Source organism: Python bivittatus, unplaced genomic scaffold, assembly GCF_059951505.1.
Source record: "Python bivittatus isolate LINGU-HERP-01145 unplaced genomic scaffold, Pbiv_v1 ctg000390_np1212, whole genome shotgun sequence".
Classification (NCBI taxonomy): Eukaryota; Metazoa; Chordata; class Lepidosauria; order Squamata; family Pythonidae; genus Python; species Python bivittatus.
In genome coordinates, this window is record NW_028277070.1 from 3651584 (window position 1) to 3673667 (window position 22084).

Consider the following 22084-nt stretch of genomic DNA (forward strand, 5'->3'; position numbering starts at 1 on the left):
CGGGGTTGAGAAACACTGGGATAAAGGGTTGGGTTGTTGTTTTTTGGAAGGGCCACAAAAACTTGCCTGCAGCTCATAGGACAGAGACGGTGCTGGCTCTGGGAGGACTGGGCCCGACTCAACTCCTGGAAGGCCTGTGGCAGCTCCATGTGGGCTTCAACAAGTTCTAAGAAACTATTTCTTCTCCAAATTAAAACCCTGCCTGAGACATCTGACATGCCTACGGTTCAAACATAGCAGGAAAATTCCTTTTGTACCATCGCTCTTCATCTTCTTCCCCAGGAAGTTATTTCCTCTCCTTCGTTAAAAAGAAAACCTACCCAGGAGAACGTCCCAGTTGACTCAGTGATACATGTCAATAACTTTTACAACCAACTGGTACTGTTTGGCCTTTGACAAGCTGCTACTGCAAGAGGTTGCAACTGTGGAACTGTTAAACCATCCAGACCACACTTGGGCCAGATCATTCCTTCTGGGGCACCGGGGAGATCAATTCCACTGATGCAAGGAGGACTTTCAAGCAAACCATTGCTTGGAACACCCCCACCTGCCTCCATAAAAGTCTTCAGCAATCTGACACCAACCCCAACTTGATGCCTTCCAGATGTGTTGGCCTACAAGCTTCCATTGTTCCCAGCTGGAGTTAGCCAGAGGCCTGATGACAGGAAACAAGTGGAGTCCAACACATTGAGAGAACACCAAGTTGGTTCTGCTTTGGAGCACGACCTGCCTCCAACCAAGCCTTAATCGAGAAAAAATGGATTCTCTGTAGAGCAGTGTTCCTCAACCTTAGCAACTTTAAGATGAGTGGACTTCAATGCCCAGAATTCCCCAGCCAGCCATGCTGGCTGGGGAATTCTGGGCATTGAAGTCCACTCATCTTAAAGTTGTCAAGGTTGAGAAACACTGCTCTAGAGGTTTTGCCTATCAAATCTGTTCTGTCTTTGGTTCTGGGACATGACACCCAACAAAACTACAATCAGTCACACTTTGGGCACGATCCACCAGACAATTCTTGTGCAGGGATCCCGAATTCTATGGGTAGTAGCACAGCTTGCGCTTCTCATCCCACTATTTCATTTTACTAAAAAGAAAAAAAGAGGAGGGGGAGCAGAAGGAAGCTATCATACCCTGAAAGAATCAAAATGTGTTGAACGTATTTGTACTATAAAAACATTCAGACAGAGGGACTCCTGTCTTCATTACTTTGTTTCTTCTAGTTACGTACCCATATAAATTTAAACAAAATAATTTTATATATATTTGTGTACATATATTATATATATAATATATATAAATTAGAAACAAACAAAGATTAAAGGTACACTCCCATCAGCGGTGAGAGCACACTGATGTTCAGTCACTATTGTTATTCAATATACAATGTGTGTGTATAGATCTATACTGTGTAGCTAAAATGTGTGAGCGTGTAATGGTTCCTCCAGTGTAGGGGGTGTGGGGACTTGGCCAGTGATACCCCGCGTGGATCCCGCTGTGCCTTCTGCACTCTGGAGGCCAGGAGAGGCAAGACCCCAGGTGATTATTGCTTGTTTTCTCCCCCCCCCCAGAAGAGAAATGAGTCGCTTCTCAGAGAGCGGTGATGAGATGTCACCTTAAATGGGGTGGGGGTGTTTCCGCACAGCAGTGGGAGGCTCCCAGGGTCCTATAGTTGCCTGCCCCGTTGGGCTCAAGGGGTGTTGTCCAAGCACCGGTTGTTCAGGGGGCCCTAAGCAGTCCAGCCTTGGGGAACGATCAGCTGGATGACCGGGAAGAGGAACCGGCGGGGCAAAGGGGCTGGTGCTGGAAGATGCTTCTGAGAGGCTGGGGGGGGCCAGGCAGGAACAGCACAGGCAGCCATGGGCCAGGAGTCCCAACGCACAACCAGCAGCCCCCAGATGAACTGGGGCTGCAGTCCCCAGATTTCCCCTGCCAGCAGGGCTCCAGGCTGGGCAAGACCGGTCCATGGGGTCAGCTCCGAGCAAGCAAGGAGGTGGAACCCCAGTTGAGTCTTCCACGGAGAAAGACAAGAGGAAGCCATCACAATTCGATAGGCTGCGTATGGGATGTTCGGTATGGAGGTAGCTAGGCTGGTGACCCCAGGATGTCTGAGGTGACCGGAGCAATGACGGCATTCTGCTGGCATCTCTGGCCATGCTCTTGGGTCTTCTGCATTTGCCAGGTTCCTCTCTGTCATCTGATGAAGAGGACCTTAAGCAGCGAGAGGGGTGTGTGTGTGTGTGTGTGTGTGTGTGCACGAGTGTGCTTTCTACATACATGGCGCCATTGAAGCTCGGCTGTGTTTGCAAAGGCAACTTTGCCCAGGGGCATCCCAGAGCGGCCTGTGGCTCTGCACACTGCTAAACCCAAAGTCTCAATGTGAATTGTGGGACTTGGCCACCATGACAGTGCAAACTAACCAGCATAGCTTTACAGTGTGCTGGAAAGGAGAAAACGGGCTCTGATTCAACAGACTAGGGAATGCTGACCATCTGACCCTCACCTGCGCTCCCGTGCAGAGACCTCTGGAGCAAAGGTGGCCTTGAGGTCAGCCGGGGTCAGCCGTGGCTGGCTCCCGCGTTCTCCAAACGCTCAAGACGGAGCGAAAAACCTTCCCTCTTACAAATCCCTCCTCGAAACACAGCTGGCTTAGGAGTGCAAAGAGTACATTTCTCTACCGCGCGTTGAATACAGATTCGAAATCAAAAGCCAGGTCGCTCTCCACATCTTTTCAGAGTGGGGGCTTTGAAGACAGATCAACAGTGGACAGAGACAGGGTTTGCTTCCAAAGACCCAAAGGAGGAATGCTGGCAGCCCCCCCCCCCGGCATTTCATTGCCCCCAGAGTAGACAGGCCCTCCCAAGAGAGGATATGGTACTACCTGCCACTTGGGGGATGGGGACTATCTGTAGGTTAAAAATAGTGTTAATTCCCACGCAGAAATGAGAAATCAGAGGGAAAAAACCCCGAAACACTCCACATTTCTGGTACAAGAGGTGCATCTTTGGAACTCGGAGTCCCGGTTAGTGAAACCAAGGCCTCGCAGGAGAAGTCAGCCACCGTCCCGGAGGCAGCAATAAATAGGTTTAAAAAAAAGAGAGAGAAAGAGAGAGAGAGAGGGGAAAAACCCCCTAACAAACAAAAAACCCCCGTTATCTCTCAATCCTAATCGGTAAGCTTAAAAAAGTCACTTAAAAAAATCATATGCCATTTTATTAGTGCATAAAAATAGGTTCTGGAATCCCTGTTTGTCTTGTCTTACTTTTTTGTCTTTCTTTGCTTGGGTTTTTTGTTTTTAAATCTGGATTTATTTTAAGCTCTGCGTGTTTCTCCGACAGGCGTGCTGGGGCCAAGAGGCCGCCCGGGGGCTGGACCGCCGGCCCTCCTGCCCCACGACAGGGTGCAGAGGCTCCGCCGGGCAGCACCAGCCCAGCTCAGAAGATGCTGGGACATTGGCTCCAGTCGTGCTTCTCCTTGCTTTCCCAGTAGCCGCCCTTGTAAATGCAGATCAGCTCTCCCGTCATGGGGTCCACCTTCCTCTCAAACCAGAGGGGGATGTAGCCTTCGTAGTCTTTGCCTGCAAAGGAAGCAGGGGGCATGGGGGGAAAAACACACCCAGCAGGTTTTGGTGCTGACACGGCAAAGCCCAGAGATCCTCATCAACTGTTCGGGATAATCAACGGCCCAAGTCTTGCACCCATCCCGTTCAACAGCTCCTCGCTCTAAGACGGTGTTTTTCAACTTTGGCCACTTGAAGATGGGTGGACTTCAGCTCCCAGAATTCCCCAGCCAGTAAGCTTTAAGATGTGTGGACTTCAACTCCCAGAATTTCCATGTTGGCTGGGGAATTCTGGGAGTTGAAGTCCACCCATCTTCAAGTGGCCAAGGTTGAAAAACACTGCTCTAACCCACCCTAGCTAAACAAGATGGGCTTTGGTTAGAACTTGAGATGGGAGACCACCAGAAAACGCCAGGATTGTGGATTAGCACGCTGGCTGGGGAATTCTGGGAGTTGAAGCCCACACATCTTAAATTCGCTAAGGTTCTAAGAGGTTTCCCTGAAGATGCACCAGAAGAAATGGCCTTTTGTGGATTGGCACAGACAGCACACCGACTCAGCGTCATGCTCTGGGTGCCACTGGTGAAGCAATGTCACTGGGTGGGTCCAAGGAAGCGTGCCGTCTCTGTCATGGCGCCCACCTTGAGCCTCTCCCTGGAGACAAGGATGGCCCCAATCTTGCTGACCTTCTGGAAGGCTGCAAAGATCTGGCTCTTCCCCTAAATCCAGAGGCTGGGGTGGGAATGGAGCTCTGATAGGGGTGCGAGTGTATCTGCTGTTCCTGAGATTTTTTTAGGGGCCTCAATTGCTGCTTTTTATGCTATGGATTGTGATTTTGTTTTCTTTTTACCTGTTTGCCTACCCAGAATGCCTTGGTAGATCGGTGGCCATATAAATACAAAATAATAAAATAAAATAAAATAAAATAAAATAAAATAAAATAAAATAAAATAAAATAAAATAAAATAAAATAAAATAAAATAAAATAAAATAAAATAAAATAAAATAAAATAATTGTTTTTGTAAACCACAATTTACAGGATTTACATATTGTACTCAGTTGCAAACCAGGGTTTTAAACCACAGAAACTTGGGTTCACACATGTGAAATCCCAGGGGTGCAATGTTTTCTCATGTCGAGGGATGGATCGTGCCTTAGAATGGGATCTGAGAATGGGTTGGGGTATAACCCAAACAGTAATGAGTGAAGCCAGGAAAAAATCCACATTTGCTTTCATCTATTAACAATTAAGTATGGTTTAAGACGTTTTATGTAATTTTAAATGCTGTTCACAGCCCAGAGTCGTTATGGTGAGTGGGGCAGCCATATACATCGAATAAATAAAAGAATTACAATTAAATTTATTTACTGATTTTGATTTAAATGGTCATCTCTCTGGCCAAAGCAACTCTGGGCGGTGAAGAGAATCTGAAATTAAAGCAACAATACAAATAAAACTCGGAGAATAGATCATCAGAGAACAGAACCAACAGCTGAGAATTAAAAAAACCCAGAAGATCAAATCAAGCCAGATGAGCCACATTAACGTCCTGACCCAATGCCTGGGCAAACAGCCAGCCTTGAGCAATCTCCAGAAGGCCAACATGGCTGGGCAAATCTAATATTGGGTGGTAAGAAGTCCCAGAGGGCAGGCGCCACAATGTAAAGGACGCTTCCTGGATCCCACAGGATGTCATTTTTTAACTGATGGGACCCAGAGCATATCTCTCCCACCAGACAACCACTACCTTGAATTGCATCCAAAAGCCTACTGGGAGCCAGTACAGTGTATGATGCAAAAGTGTAACACCTGTGGAATGAAAAATGCGCATACAGGTAGTCCTCACTTAACAACCATTTGTTTAGTGACCGTTCGAAGTTACAACGGTGCTGAACAAAGGGACTTACAACCAGTCCTCGCACTTGCAATCATCACAGCACCCCTGTGGTCACATGATTGCGATCTAGGTGCTTGACAACCAGCTTGCACTTACGATGGTTGCAGCATCTTGAGGTTGTGTGATCACCATTTGTGACCTTTCCAGCCAGCTTCTGGCAAGCAAAATCAATGGGGAACTGTGTGATTCGCTTAACGACCACATGATTTGCTTAATGATCATGGTGATTCACTTCATGACCGCTGCAAAAAAGATTGTAAAATTGGGTGTGACTCGCTTAAAAACCACCCTGCTTAACAACAAATTTTCCAGTCCCTATTGTGGTCGTTAAGTGAGGACTACCTGTAACTGTTCACATTGCCACATTCTGGACTAATTGCAGCTTCTACATGTTCTTCAAGGGCAGCCCCATGTAGACTGCAATGCAGTAATCCATATGGAAGGTGACCAAAGCATGAGTGATCGTGCATGGAGTCTCTTGGTCCAGGAAAGGGTGCACCTGGCACACAAGACAGAGTTGTATAAAGGTCCTCCTGGCCACGTCTGCTACCTGGTCCCCAAACAGGAGCTCCAAGTTCAGGAGGACCCCCAAATTGCACACCCGTTCTCTCTGGGGTACTATATCCCCATCCAGGACACACACTAGAATATCAGTCTTGCTAGCTGAGTTGGCTCTCTTTCTAGTGCTCATGGAATTAATTCTTCAGTTGCGTAGTTCATGCTTTCCCCCTTTTGCTATATTTGCACAACACTTCTGACTTGGTCCCTGAATTAACCCATTTTTTCAGTTCATCCAAGACCCTGACCCAGGAACCAGCCAAACGGTTTTGCGTATGCCAAATCGCCCCAGACCCAATTGTGACAAAGCTAAGCCTGTTGTGGGAAGGTGGCTTTGCAGCATTCAGATGACCTGCTCGAGCAGGCTGTGCACGCTCTGCCTAAAAGTTACAATGGAAACAGCTTTCAGAGGTCCTTGGAGGGAGGCACCGCTAAAGCTTTGGAGGGGCTGCATGGGCCATGCGCTCCTGCCCAAGCCACGCAGTGCCTCTCAGTATAAAGCAGGGCCATATCCCCCCTCGGCAGCCCCCCCCCAGTTTGCTTGTTTGAAGAGAAGTCACCTTGGGCCCTCCGTAGGTTCTGGATTTCAACTCCCATCTGCCCAGCCAGCATGGCGATGAGGGAATGATGGGATTTGTAGTCCAAAAACCCACACCAGGGGTGCCTTTTTCTAGCCCGACCGCTTGGCCCCAACAACATGCAAGCATAGTTTTGCGAGTACCTGTTTCTAGTGCTTCTGCTGCTTCGGCTTCCCGCTGCCGGCGCACGGCCCGTTGCTTTTCCTCCAGCCGCTGCTTCTCCACGTTGGCTTCATCCCATCTGCCGTTCTCCATGAGCCTCTGGTCGGGTCTCATGCGGCTGTCCGTAGGAGCAACGCCCTCTTCCGGTTCGTTGAGGGTCAGCGCCAGTTTGGAGAAGAAGTACATACTTTCAGCGTTCTCCCTGGAGAAGGAAGAGCCAGGTCTGACTTTAAAGAGTGGGGCGGGTGGGCACAACCAGGCGCATCCCTGCGTGGGTGTCCAGCCGTGTATGGGCAGCGTGGGGTCATCTACGCTCACCGCACTGCCAAAATACGCCGGGCTGTTTCGGCAGCCCTAGAAAGGCCGAGCCCACAGCTGGACAACCCTTAAGCCCCAAGCCCTGTTGGGAGGACTCACGGAAGGGGGTATTTCTTCCACAGGACCTTGGGGGACAAGGTCTGGTAGACCGTTTTCGGAAGCTTGCCTTCCGAACTGGAGTTTCCCTGGCTGCTTTGCATGATCTTCGAGCACTCCATCTTCTCATCCCACGTGCCAGACATGACGTAGTGTTCGGTGCCATCGGCGTCCATAACCACACCTGTCACCTGGGGAGGAACACCGGAAAGAGCAGGATTCGTGGGGCCTCTCAGCCCCACTAGGTAGAAATCAGCTTCACTGGTAGCCTAAAACGACTTTGACGGAGATGGGCTATAATCACAGAATCTTGCAAGTCTGATTGTGCTGGGATTCTTCCCCCTCCTTATACTCCAGTGCAGTGTTTCTCAACCTTGGCAGCTTGAAGATGTGTGGACTTCAACTCCCAGAATTCCCCAGCCAGTTATGCTGGCTGGGGAATTCTGGGAGTTGAAGTCCACACATCTTCAAGCTGCCAAGGTTGAGAAACACTGCTCAGTGAATTAGGGAGGTGTCTCTCTCAGCCACTTCCAAATGTTATCTGGACATTCTGCACGTAAAAAATGCTTAGGCAACAGAGCCTACATATCTCCATCAAGGTCGTCTTCCTCACTTTCCACAGCACCCATCCAGCTTCTCCTGGCTGATCCCAAACCTAGAAGCCTTGCGGGTAGCGATTCAAGGTCACTGTTCTCTCTGGGTTGATTGCACGAACTGAGAAAGCCGTTAGAGAATCCAGCAGTGCTCAAGGGCGAAAAGCAATCTTATCTGTGAAGTTGCAGGAGAGGCATGGTGACATTCTTGCTCCTCCATCTCTTGGCCAAGCAGTGCTACAGGCCGGGGCCTCCCACAGTTGACTTGTTATTGCAATAGGCCAGTGATGGTGATTACACCTATGGCATTAGTATAGTCTTAGTGAATCTAACACCTATCACCACCCCATATTTAAAGTTTATTTGGAGAAAATCCTAATCTTGCTTTTCCATGAACGCGAGAGTTTGTGTTGATCCACGGTGGAGTGTCCTTGGCATCAGCTACTGCGACAATAAATAATATTGTGCCTTTGGGGTGCAGGGGAAGGGTTACCTTTCGGGGGACGTCTCTGGAGAAGTAACTGTAGGGTGTGAATTTCAGCTGGCATTTGTCTTTTGATTTATGGTTGAGGATTTCTATGTCACCAGACTGGACAAAAGAGAGAGAATTTGCGGAGGGGTTAATTGTCCATGTCGACAGAAACCAGAATCAAGAATTAAGAAAAGTAGTTTCTTCATTTCTTCCTGACCACCCCACCCTGAACAGAGGGAGAATGCTCACTGTCAATTTACTTGACATCCCAACCCCTTCCTACCCTTACTTTGTATTCCTATCAGCTGCAAGACTTGGATCTTATTTTGGTTTACGTATAGCACGGGAACAAAATCAAATATTTGTCTGAATGCCAAAGCCGTTTTGCACCAGGAGATGTATATATCATGCAAGCCCATTTCATCGCTTCTCAATAGGAGCTCCATTCTTTGCTCCCGCTGATAAATCCCTCTTGCTACTGTCTCTGTAACTGAACCTCTCCTCATCTGCAGGGCCATCGCTGACCGTGTTGCTTTCTCTACCGAACGATTTGAGCAATCCTGCAGGAGGGGACCCATTCTCCTAACCTGGTCAATCCAGAGCTTTCCCACAATAATATTGTGAACCGTGGACGTCACTTTCCGCCAGACGTAGTGGTTGCCGCTCGAGTGGAATTCTAGGTGGATGGCACCTGCATGGAAGAGGAGAAAGCAGCTAGTCAAGCATGGCGCAAAGAGAAACGCCGCCGAGAACAGGACGGTCCCTGCTCCTTCCTTGTCTGGGATGTGGCTTAAATATTAAGTCAGATCTAGCAGACCTTGTAGCAGACAACGCAAAGGAGGGGCTGTTCTCTTGGCCACCCCACCATCCCAGGCTGCTTGTCTTTAAAAAGGGTGCAGGATCAGGCTGCCCAAGGCCCAGAGCTTCTGTCCAGATGCACAGAACATATGAAATGAAGCAGCCGTCTTCAATGCCCTCCCAAACTCCACCTCAGCCCAAGGAAACAGGCTGGATTCACCCACTGCATCAGACCACCATGTTGTGTGAATGAGCCCCTGGACTTTTTTTTTAATGATTTAAAGTGCTACATGAATCCAGAGATTGGATTTATTCAGCACCCCGTGCTCGGGGCCATGCAAGAACGCAGCCAAGAGGGTTCCACGTGGAGAGGAGGCCTTTTACTTACCCAGCGGCATGATGGAAAGGTATTTGCCTCGGAACTTGCTGGCAATGGTGATCTCCTGCCACAGCGTCCAGCCTCGCCGGGAATAGACGTGATGAGCTGCCGCCGGGGGGTGATGGCTCACCTGGAGGAGGAGAAACAAAACCTGATGCCCAAAACTGAAAGCGAGCCTTTGCAAGCATGATTCTCCAAGTTCCCTTTAGCAAGATTTATGGAGAGGGCGTTTGAGTGGGGGGGAGTTACAAGAATCCCAGCAATTGGACTATTTCCTCTTTGGAATCAATATCGCCCAGGGCAGAGACCTTCTGATTCTCATAACAGCCTTCCCGTGATCCAGCAAGGAGGCGACTCTGTTCACTAATAAGGGAGAAGCTTGCAGGGGGCTCCTTACATAATGGTCTCCCGAACCCTTATCACTCTGGGAACCAATCATTACACCTACATGGGAAGAGCTAGCCACAACCAATCTGTTAGACCAGAGTTTTTCAACCTCAGCAAGTTTAAGGTGTGTGGATTTCAACTCCCAGAATTCCCCAGCAAGCATGCTGGCTGAGGTTGAGAAACACTGGTCTAGACGGTGAGACAGTCACTGCTTAAAATGAAGGCACCATTACTATATATTTTAATTTAATTTAATTTAATTTAATTTAATTTAATTTAATTTAATTTAATTTAATTTAATTTAATTTAATTATTTTATTTTATTTTATTTTATTTATTTGTTAAAGGTATATGCCACCCGACTGCCAGTGACTCTGGGCACTTTACAAAATGCTAAAAACATTTAAAAACAAGGAAACAGCACAACACAAAGTAAAAAGGACAAAGATGGCAGGGAAGACAAACCGAACAGGAACAAATCAACCAGCCAATTCATCCACCCATCCTGGCAAGAATTTAGATCCATCCATTTGCAGCACCATCCAAAGCAAGGCGATTCCATCGCTGGATGGCGCTGACTCCCTTGCAAGCCTGTTCGGAAATTCTGCTACTAGAATGATACAACTGGAAAAGCTGAGCATTCCTTTCCAGATTGCTTTGTGCTGTTTCTAAAAAGAACACAGTAATGAAGAAAAAAATGGGGTGGAAAAGGGGAAAAAAAAAAGTCTAAAGGGCAAGAAGGGACAGGGTGGAAGCAAGATGGTGCAAGGCTTAACCCAGCTGGCTTTTGCCATACTTTAAGCTGCGGTCCACACATTTTAGAATTCTTTTTCCAGCCTGAAACCTGCCCCGAACCTCCCCAAACAGGTACAATTTTGCAGTAGGCCTCCACCAGTGTGAGTTTTCTCTTTTGTACTGATTATTCCTATGAATATATACAACTGAAGCGACAGATGCTATAGAATGGAACAGACTTGCTGTAGGCAGAGAGGCTTCCAGACCCCCTGACGAGGGAGATGTGTCGCTGCCTGATATCATGAAACCCCATTTTTTGGTTCTCCATGGTACAACTCGCACTGGGGACTTCAAAAGCACTACTCTACTGGGGCTGGGGCTGGAAATGAATGATTCATTTTATTAGACTATAATTCTTAAGAGTACGCTCATAATGGATGCATGGATTCTGCAATGACGAGAATCTTTGGAAAACTATTGTACAAGGGGTCCTGTGGAAGGGGCAGGTTCTTGACCCACAGTTATCCCTGCAGATGTATTGTCGAAGGCTTTCACGGCCGGCATACGATGGCTGGTGTGGGTCTTCCGGGCTGTGTGGCAGTGTTCTGGAAGTTTTGTTTCCTACCGTTTCGCCAACACCTGCATCTTCAGAGTGCAGGAGCACAGACAGGAGCAGTTCTCTCTGTGCCCAGGGTGATGTGACCCTTTTGTGGGTATTTATAGAGATCTGGGGGGGGGGGGCTACCAGTCCTGAAAAATACAGCCTGCAAAAGGTCAACGAACTCAGCTCAACCACCAGGACATGTGAACAGTTCACACAATGAACTTGCTAATCACCCCCAGCAGCCCCTCGTTAACAATTCAATAGAGGAAAAAACCCTGCCGAATCCCCAGGAAGATACACACAGATGCTGACACCAAAACAAGCAGCCACTCAGTAACTCAACCCCCCCCCACACCCCCAATCCCCCCTTTCCCCCCCCTCCAGGTCTCTATAAATACCCACAAAAGGGTCACATCACCCTGGGCACAGAGAGAACTGCTCCTGTCTGTGCTCCTGCACTCTGAAGATGCCGGTCACAGGTGCTGGCGAAACGTTAGGAAACAAGACTTCAAGAACACGGCCACACAGCCCGGAAGACCCACACCAGCCTATCCCTGCAGACATCAAGACTTTTAATTGCAAATCACATTGCCTACAATGGACCAGCCAGAGCACCCATTCCTGGGGCTCTTCTCAGCGGCTGACACAGTGGCGCAGGTGCTGGCAGGAGAGTGCTGCCTTAAATAAGACACAGCATATACCCAAGTCCTCTCTCTCGAGAAATTCAATTACTGCACAAAACACAGATGATTTTCTTCTTATCCTCCCCACAAAATGCTTGATTAAGTCCTGCTGGAATTGGCAGGAGGAAATCCTGCTTGAGTAATTGGATTTTAGTCGCAAGATTAGCGGGTGGAGGAAATGGAGAACTGAAGACGTTCCTTTAAAAAAAACAAAAAAAATTAAATTACAGCCCCTGAACTAAAAGTGGTCACAGAATTGCTTCCTTTTTCCTAACAGGACAGGGAAGACTGACTGGGAAGTAATTTGCTAAGTGTTATTTAGTGAAATTTAAATTGTTTGCAGGTTCTAGCAGAGGAGTGCAGCTATTGTACGCCCTTGACCAAAAAACAGTATCCTCCTTCTGTCTGGGTTGCTCTTCCGCCAAGCGCACAGCGTTGGGAGGGACGGAGGGAAGTCAGCTAGCCCTGTCGGCCGAATTAGTCCTGGTGTGCAATAGAGAGAGACGCTGCAGCCAGAGTGCCCTCACATGCTTGGATTTTTGTACACACTTTTCTTATTTTTCTGTTTATACCTTTATTTTATAGGTATACCTTTGTACACCTTTTCCGGTTGGTCAAAGACAGCAATATAGACTTAACTGTTTGAAATTTAAATTAAAAGTGCCTGGAACTTAAAGACATGCAAAACTGTAGATGTTAGTAACGTGGACTGAACTTACTATGGCGTACAATTCCATTCGGTGATTTATATTGTGTTGAGCGTGGTCTTTGTTACCCATGTTTAGCAAGTTCACTAGTAATTCTTAGTCCCTTAAAATGTAACACGTATATCTAATTATTCATTACTAATGAATACTTTAGAAAGCTAAAATATTTTTAAAATCCTGGTTTATTTATCCGGGTAATACCCTTTTATTCCTTACTCATGTTCTCTTTTTACTTGTTTGTATATCTTCTTCTAAGCGTCCAGTAAAAAAATAATTTAAAAAGACACACAGAATTGTTAGATAAAAATGTAGGAAATCAAATGCAATTCCGTCCTGGCTTCTGGCACGAGCCAGATTTACTTTTTCTTAACCTGGTGCCCACAGTTGCCACTTCCCCCATAGCAGATGCTGTCCAAGACATTTGAGAGCACTGAGATATGAAAGGTTATGTTCTAGGACTTTTTAAAAGGCAAAAAGGTACTTTGGGGCTGTGGGGCCATTCAAGAGCACCTGTCTGCAACTCTTCAAAGCACCTTTTCCCCTTTGAGTGTTAAACACCAAGCAGTCTTACTATACTCCATCCACATGCCCAGACCTCTGTTGATGAAGAGGTTCCCCCCACAAGGGTGTTTGAGCACGCAGCTTTCTGTCTCTCTCACACACACATTCAAACATGTTCAAACACAAGCCCAGCTCTTTGCTTCATACTGCGATAGAGCAGGACACCTGAACAGGTGTGCAGCAGGGAATCAGACAGATCCATGTAAAAGTTTAGGCACCTTCGGTCAAACGGGTTTCGTTTCAAGGAATCCTTAGGTGAACAGAAGCTGACACAGCCTCTGCGCAGAACAAAGTTAAACGAGGCGTCTTTCTGCAAACCTGAATGCATACTTACTCTATCTGTGAGCTGGTTTACAGGTTCAGAATAAGAGAAAGTGAACATGGCAGGTGCAAAAGTTTGGGCATTCTTCCAGTCGATTCAGTGCTACTTTTTTGCAACGCAAAGCTGTTAATAAAGCCCCAAAATGTGATTGACTTATAAGGCCTACAATTAGCCAATTCCACAGGCAAACAAACAATGCACAGACCCTGATTGCCTCTCAGGTTGTTCTTTCTGTTTTGAAACACCACAGGCTCCTCTAAGCAGCTGCGTGAGCATTTGAAAATGAAGATAATTTGCTCCTATAAAACAGGGGAAGGCGATTAAACAAAAAGTCCTCTAAATGCTTCCAACAGTTTCAATTAACATTATTAAGAAGTGCCGTATTCACCATTTTCGTAGTTTGAATCTTAAACAACTGCATATAAACAGTGAAGGATGCATTCAAATTTCCAGAACGATTTCAGGCTTAACTTTGTACCGTGTACAGATTGAGTCAGTTTTGTTCACTTTGGGATTCACTGAAATGTACACATTGACCAGGAGTACCTCAACTTTTCCATACAGCTGCAGATTTATGATACCGTATCAGGGAATTTGCAAAGTAGTTCTCCATCTTTACCCCACCTGGCTTGCTTTCACTGAGCTTTTCCCAGTCCGGGACCCTCCAGATGTTTTGGGAATCAAACTCCCAGAATTCCTAGCCAGGTTGGAAAAAGGAGGCCTTTGCTCGAAACTTAATTTGGCTGGAAAGAGAATCTCAACTATTCATTCCTGGTCAGATATTGTCATATCCAACCCATTCACACACAAGGGGATAAATGGAACAGAGAAACATCTGAATTCCCTAGAACAAACAACGACTCCAGGAAAAGAATGCTCCAAGTTACCATCTGGAGGATGGAGAACTAAAGTTTTGGGCACCACCTACTTGTCATGTCCAAGAGAAGGAGATTCTATTTTTTCTAAACCTAGTTTGTGGCAATCCAGCCAGGATCCAAAAACCATGGCTTTTTTACTTGGGCGCAAAGCAAACTATGGTTTGCAACAACACCAAAACAGAAACTTTTAAAATGTTCAATGGAGAAAAACTTGGGAGCTTAGCAGCAACCATGCTCTGTTAATGCCCCACTCATGCCTACCTCCTCTGGTGCCAAGTTTGGAGGCTGCTCTGCGCCAGAGGGTGGCAGCTGGACACTGGCCTATTGGCTGCTAAACTGAGTTATGGCATAGAACATCATGTGAATGTGGCTCTTGGGCTTCAGTCAATCCATGAACAGCAGGGATGTTCAAATCCAAAGCCGATATATTAAAAAGACGCATAACTGGAGTATGACGAAGCTCTTAATCCAATACTCAAAACTCTTCCTCCCAAGAGGGAGCCAACTAGGTGGCTCATAGACTCATTTGTGCCAGGCTGCAGCTGCAAAGAAGCCACTAAATAAATTCATAAATTGGTTAGCAGTCCCAATTAGATGGTGGCCTGTAGGAGTCAAGCTGCAACAGCAGTAGCTGTATGGAAGCATCTTGTCTCAGAGTAGCACCTCAAAAAGGGAGTTTTGTCCTTTAGTTTAGCATGAATTATTTTATTTCTGTATTGTATCCTTAATAATGAAAGAGCCCCCTGGATCTCATCCAGCCCCCCCTGGCCAACAAGATGCTCCCCATCAGGGCACTGATGCTTCTCGGCAATTGGTACCCAAGCCACGCTGGCTGTGACTCCAGAGGTACTAATAGCCACCAGGGGAGTAGCCCCTGAGAACCTGCTCCTCTATGAATTTGTCCTATCCCCTCTCAAAGCCATCTCACCTGATGGTCATCCTCACATCTGGGGACAACAAATCCCACAATTTGTGTCTTGTAACGGGGCCCTCAACTTTCCCAACTTTAGGGTTAATGTTTGACCCTCAAGCTGAACACTTGGAGGTCAAACCTTGAAAAGAGGAAGAAAGCCATCAGTCTCTCTGCCCCCCCCCCACCTTTTCCACGCCATGCCTGATTTTCTTTCCCTCTATCTTCCTTTATCTGCTCCAAGCTGAAAAGCCCCAGAGGCTGACATCTTTCATCACAGAGAGCTGCTCTACCATGCTGCAGGACCGTCTTCTTCTCCATTTTGTGAAGAAGCATCTTTGGATTACTCCCTTTCCAGCCTCACAAGGATCTTCTGGAGCAAATTAGTGCTGAAGAATGATACGAGTCCCCCCCTGCCTGAACAGGGGGCATGGACCCAAATCCTACAGCAGCTGGCCCTCACCCTGTGCCAGTTCTTCAGCTCACCTGCTCACAGAGCGAGCGGAAGCCGAGCTCCTCCAAGCGGTCCAGTTCGTAGGTCTCACCCAGAAGTGGGTTGAAGGGCTTGGCAGTCCGTTGGACTGTGGTTGAGTAGGAAGACACCGAAAAGGCAGCCACAAAACACATCTGTTCGATGGAGCTCTCGCACTTGACAGCTTTGTCCAGCAGCTCATGATACTCCAGGTCCTCTGTTAGCCTCTGCAGCATAGATAGGGGTTCATTGAAGTTGACCTGCAAGGAGAGGGAAGCAGGGAAGGAGGGTTATGGGGGCTCCAGCCCTGGGGAGGAAGAGCAGGTGCTCACAGTCCCTTATGGGCCCCACAAACCTCTCTCCCGGGTGATCCCATTCCCATTCCACAATGACACCTGGGGGTATAAAGAGAATGAAGACCACTCCCCCACTTCACTGTCCTCATCCAGGACCACTGATGTTAAGGAGCCCCAGCACAGTGGTTGGCCATTGTTTTTATTCTGCACCACACCAAGTCACCTTTTCCAGCCCAGGGGCTCAGCTGAACAAGCCTGCAGTGGGCACACTCGCAAAGCAAAATCAAGGCAAGTTTGTTCTGAGTTTCGTTCTTGCACTTCCCTTGTTCTCAGGACTGGGTAATCCTGCACATTCCCTTGTAACAGCTCGCTCATTCCTTCCCCACGGCCAGTTTTAAATTCCTCTACACCTATTCTCTATGCTGGAATAAATTAAAAACCCGCATTTAACAACCCTCCCCCAAAGCAACCAGAAATTCTTAGGAAGTTGAACTCAGTACCCACAATCCCATTTTCATGTTCCCATGGAATTACATGCTTAACCAGGTCAAGAGAAACATTTAGCATCTGCATTTTCACAACATGCTAAGCTTGGCTGGTATTAACTTTGTTGCGTGGATCCGTCCCATGAACCATTAGTTCATGGTTCAATGTATTCTGCGTACCCAGAGAATAAATTAGTTCAGTTACTAAGTATATGAGTCAACCCACCAATGTCTGCCCATTTTTTTCTTATTAAAATTTAACAGTGCTGGAAAAATTCAATGTTTATATCAGGGTACGTCCTGTGAATTTTACATTTAGATTTTGCTCTGTCACTTTAGCCTGGAGAATCCAGTTCCGCCGTTGTTTGCAGACACTGCAATATTTTTAATATTCCTTGGTGGAGGGCATCAGATTGACCATCTTGGGAGAGGAAGAGGGAATAAGGGTTTGGAAAAGCCCACATTCTCTTCACTGCTTTTCCTCTCTCTCACCCACACCCCAGCCTGTTACAACGGAAATACAAGGCCAAGGAAGAGAAGCTGGTATGAAACCCGACGGGGACAGGTTGGCTGAGCAAAGGCTGGAGGCACAGTGGGAAGATGGAACAGCTGGGATACCGTGCCCAACCATCCTCCGAGTCCATTTCTTAGCCTGCTTATGAACACTTCACTTGGACAGAAACATGGCAGGCTGAAATTGTTACTCCTCTCATCCTAAACGACTTCACCAGGCTGTGCAAGCAATTGATTCTGTGGAGCCCCTCAGAAAATGGGTGGGGCACCAACGTAATAAAAGAGCGGATCCCTACATCTGCAACACAGATATTTGGATTTAGCTTTTTGAATCTTCCCTGGTTCTTTTTATTTGTTTCATGCTTTCAAGTCAAGTCTTGACCCTTGGCAACTATACAGTGAGATTTTTGGAATTTGCCCTTCTCTCCTTCCCAGGGCTGAGAGAGATGGTCTGGCCCAAAGTCACCTGGCCAGCTTCTGGGCTTCAGACAGAACTGGAACTCCCATCTCCTGGTTTCTAGCCTGGTGCCTCATCACCCAGTCCTTAGCTCTCAGCATTTTATCTCCAAGTCGAGATGATGCACGAGGACCTCAATCTCCCTAAGGTTCTTACAAGCTTCGTTCAAGACTCAGCCTCCTAACTGAGAGCTTGAGATCCTCTAGCGCTCATCTCGGAGCCCTGCTTGGAATAAAACTCGCTTCTTTGCTTGCATCTCCTCACAGGAGTTGTACAACTAGGAATATCTACATGGGGCTACCCTTGAAGAGTATCCGGAAGCTACAGCTGGTCCAGAATGCATCTGCGCGGGCTATTTTTGGAGCCCCAAGAAGGGCCCATGTAACACCATTGCTCCGCGAGCTGCATTGGGTACCAGTTTGCTTCCAGGTCCAATTCAAGGTGTTGGTTATCACCTTTAAAGCCCTACATGGCATGGGACCGGGTTACCTGAGGGAACCCTCTTCCCCATGACTTCAACCCGTCCCATCGGGTCACACAGAGAGGGCATGCTTCGGACCCCCTCAGTAAAAGAACTCCGGCTAGCGGGGTCCAGAAGGCGGGCCTTCTCTGCGGTAGCCCCCGCTCTTTGGAACATTCTGCCCCCGGAGGTGCGATTGGCCCCCTCACTCCTGGCCTTCCGAAGGGCCTCGAAGACCTGGTTCTGCCACTTGGCCTGGGGTGGGGAGGGAACAGCTCAAGCAGGGAGATGGCTAGCCCCATAGTGGCTGGCTGTCCCCGCCCTGAGTTTCCATCTTCTTGGATTTTTTGTTTTTAGTATTGTTTTAATTGTATATATGGGGTGTATTTTATGTATATTTATAGTTTTATTCTCTCTGTAACCCGCCCAGAGTCCCCTATTGTAGGGGAGATGGGCGGGAGAGAAATCAAATAAATAAATAAATAAATAAATAAATAAATAAATAATTCGGGGACAGCCCCAGACCTTTAGCTGCCCAAGCAAAGACTCATCTGTGTGCAAAAGGCTATTTTCCTTCAATGCTATCAATGGGACAGCTTCCCCTTTGCACATCGCTCCTGCCCACAGTGCCACCCCCAGCATCTGTCCCTCTCTACCTAACAAGAAGGCTGGCCCTGGGCAGGATTCAAAGAAGTGGCACAAAAGAAACAGGCAAACCAGCTTCTACTGGCAGCAAACTATTTGTATTGGCACCGGGATAAAAAGCTGAATTGGATCATTAAAGAATGTGGGTTTTGTTATTTTCCAGGCATTTTTTAAAATTTTAAACCATGCATGGACTGTTCATATGGTGAACTCTAAATTCAGACCCTGTGGTTTTTAATATTTTTATCACTAAAAGATGAGTTTGCTATTTGTATGGTCCTCATTTAAACCACTATTACGCTGTGGCTATGATTGTCTGTTTAATGAAGCAAAAGAAAAATAATCCAAAATACAAACCCGGTGAAGAATGCCGAAAGACACAACCTCTCAAGTAACTTCCTCGTTCATTTCACGTCAACCATGCAGAGTGTGACGCCGCACTCCTTGTTGTGAGTGCATCAGCTCTGCTGCTCCTAAGGAGCAAAAGATCCTTCCCCTCTAGAACGGAGAAAAGTACCTCTGTTCTAGAACATGCAGATGCTACTTAGCAAGAAGGTCAAGCTGTGGCCGGGAGGCGGGCAGGGGCAAGGAATGAAGGAGCCATGGAGGGTCAACTCCTCTGCCCTTGTCATGCTTGCCAATAGGTAGCAAGAGTTTAGGGGAGAAGAGCCGCCTTCTCTCCGTTGCAATTTGGCAGACTGCCGAGCCGAAACTGCATTCAGCGACAACTTCCAAAGAGGTTCTGATTTTTTCCTTCCTATCCGGGAAGCAAACAGAGCAAGTCAAGAGATCTGGAAAAGGCTGTTAAGATCTCCAAGTCCATCTCGCTTCTCAGGGCAGGGATCCATCTCAAAGCTTCCCCCGCTGGTGGCTGTCTAGCCCTGACTTAAGCAGAACCAGCAAAGGGGAGCCCACTGCCTCTCTGGGACCCCCTTCAAATGGCTGACACTACAAAATCACCCACGTGGGACAGGCAAGGTGCTGGATGAAAGGTCAGCAACTGCCACAGCTGAGTTATTCTGACCAGCAAGTTGAGCGGGAGACCAAGCAAGCCCAAGCGCTGGAAATAAACACACTTGCAAAAAAGATGCACGTCCGCGTGCCGACCGCTGAAGCTTTGTCATCTGCAGAAGCAGCCCCCGGCAGACGGGAAAGATTTAGAGTCACGTCACAGCGCTATTACAATTTCAAATACCTCCCAGCGTGACTCCCTTTAATCAGGAGGCCACCACAAGCATTGCACGGGCAGATTTAACACATTTTGACTTGGCAGCGGTCCTGCTGCTGTTTTACTGCGTTGCCAAGCAGAGGTATTGGATTTGGGGATTATTTATAGAATGCAATATCAGAAGTCTTTTAAAAAGGCTCTGAGAGTCCTTTCTTAGGGTCATATTCCTGTGTAATTGAGGGGGAAAGGCTTTCTGTAGTCTCAACAGGGAAGGGCGTGTATTTCTGTTATACAATTGGTGAGTTTCACACACCATGCTAAACTCTAAACCCCAATTACAGGGTAAAGTCAAAGGAAATTCTCAATTTTACCCAGCTGAAAGGTAAATTCTCTTTTAAATCAAACCTGACTTTTGAAGCGTTCCGGGACACATCCATGAAGTCTTCTTGGGAACAATACAGACGTTGCCTCTGCCTTCTTCCCAACCTTTTTTTCCACTTTTCAGGCTAGTCTGTTATCTTAGCGGTCTCCCATATTAACCCAATCTGACCCTGCTTAATTTTGTGAGATCAGACAAGGTTCACATACCATCCAAACAAATAAACCATAATGCAGCTTAGCCTTCACACCACGTGTTAAGAACCCAACTGGGTTTCCCTCAAAAGGCTGAGCCACAAACCACCTAACTCCAGTTTTGCCTCCAGGCACAGCGCGTGGGGTAGCTGAAGGATGCATAAGTTTTGAGGGGGGGGAACCTCAGAAACAGAGGGGGCAGCAAACAAAAGGTGTCACAAGCCACAGGGCAGCAGTGGGAAACCCACACTCCCCAGCCTGCTCCACGCACCTTCCACACCATCGCTGAGAGCATTCTCATCAGAAGGAAGCCGAGACACAGCAGAGGTTGCACGATGCAGGAGGGCCCCATCACAGGGCAGCCCCTTAGAACAGAGCTTTTGGGGGCCACCCTGACTGCTGGCCCCTCCCCTCTGCCTTTAACAACACTGCTGTGCTGTAATTCTTTGCTGTCATGTAATGGTGGCCTGGAGGTTTACAACCCAGATCTAGCACCTCTAGAAAGTCCAGGGCTTTTCAAACTTTTTCAGAACTCTTGATCACGAAAAGTTCTGATGATGATGATGACGACAACGATGATTTTGCCAACAGAACCTCTTCAGGTTCTCCTGGAGCTCCAGGGTCCTGCAGAACCGTATTTGAAAAACCCTGGACTAGTTCTGCTGACACAGCAGGAGGAAGAGAAGGGGAAAATGTGAAGGCAGGACTGACTGGGTCCTGCAGGCAGGATCAGTGCCTGGATGATGAACCAGGCGTGCATAGGAGTATGCATGCTGGGCTGAGCCCAAAAGTGAGAGAGAACGGAAGATAGACGGAGGGTCATGAGAAGGGTTTTGAAGACGGATGTGGTCGACCTTCCAATTCCACAACCCTCCTTAATACAGGTAGGAGGGCACACAGTGCTTCAGTCCAAAAAATGTGCTTTGGATCACACAGGGGCACAAACGGAGTATCTGTCTGCAATTCCTTAAAGTGGCTGCATCTTCTCTCGAGATGGAACAGCTACTGCAGCGAGTTCTGGACAGGTGCTGTGTTCACGTCCCCTCGTGCTTCAAAGCACCTTTGAGGTATCGAACCTGCAGTCCTGCACAGCCTCTAAAACACGGCTGTCCTGACCGACTACCTTTGACACATATTTGTGGTCTTGTTTTAAAGCAGGCAGCCACCGTGGCTTCTTGTAATATTAGATTCTACAAGTTGAACTACATTCTTCGCCTGCTTACTCAATTAACCTATTTGCTGGGTTCAGAGAATGCACTGAACCACCAGCTAAGCCAACAGACAGGATTCACACCTCACGCTCAAACTAATTACAGTTAAAAATAACCAAGTTTAACCTGCTGTGTGAATGCAGCCGCTCCATTTTGAATTGACCAAATTCAGCGTGTTGTTGGAACACCGTCAGGGTGGGTCAGCTAGACCCCACACAGAAGACAGAAAAGGTGGGTCCATCACCCAGCCATCCTTCATCTCCTGGGCATTAATGGGATCATTATGACTCATCTCTCCCACTTTAGCTCCCAAACTTTACCAAGCCAAGACTGCTCAAGACCACAGCAGCAGAGAGAGAAAAGCCTCCTTGGTGCCCCAGTTCACTGCCTTCAGGATCCTGAAGCAACACCCAAGGGAGCAGAGACACTAATCTCCGTGTGTTTAAAAATCCTGATTCAAAAGGGAAGAGCTGTAATTTTTCCAGAGTCAAAATGTGTTCCTGTTCCAGGCCCTTAGTTCCAAATGTTTGGACAGAGACAAAGACCCATCCAATATTTTCTGATTTAAAGGGGACTGGATGGTTTCAAATGCAGGCCCAGCCAAAAGC

General features: G+C 47.5%; 1 protein-coding gene across 1 annotated transcript in view; it reads right to left on the bottom strand.

Moving 5' to 3' along the window:
- Window positions 1-3188: 3188 nt before the first annotated feature.
- OSBP2 (oxysterol binding protein 2) overlaps window positions 3189-22084 on the bottom strand; it is a 126354-nt gene continuing 107458 nt past the window's right edge. Inside the window, exons 8-14 of the mRNA XM_088143863.1 lie at window positions 15683-15928; window positions 9419-9539; window positions 8820-8923; window positions 8254-8349; window positions 7171-7358; window positions 6735-6955; window positions 3189-3574 (exon numbers count right to left, since the gene is read on the bottom strand). Coding sequence (XP_087999989.1) covers window positions 3432-3574; window positions 6735-6955; window positions 7171-7358; window positions 8254-8349; window positions 8820-8923; window positions 9419-9539; window positions 15683-15928 — 1119 coding nt within the window. The 3' untranslated portion in view covers window positions 3189-3431. The remainder of the gene's footprint in view (window positions 3575-6734; window positions 6956-7170; window positions 7359-8253; window positions 8350-8819; window positions 8924-9418; window positions 9540-15682; window positions 15929-22084) is intronic.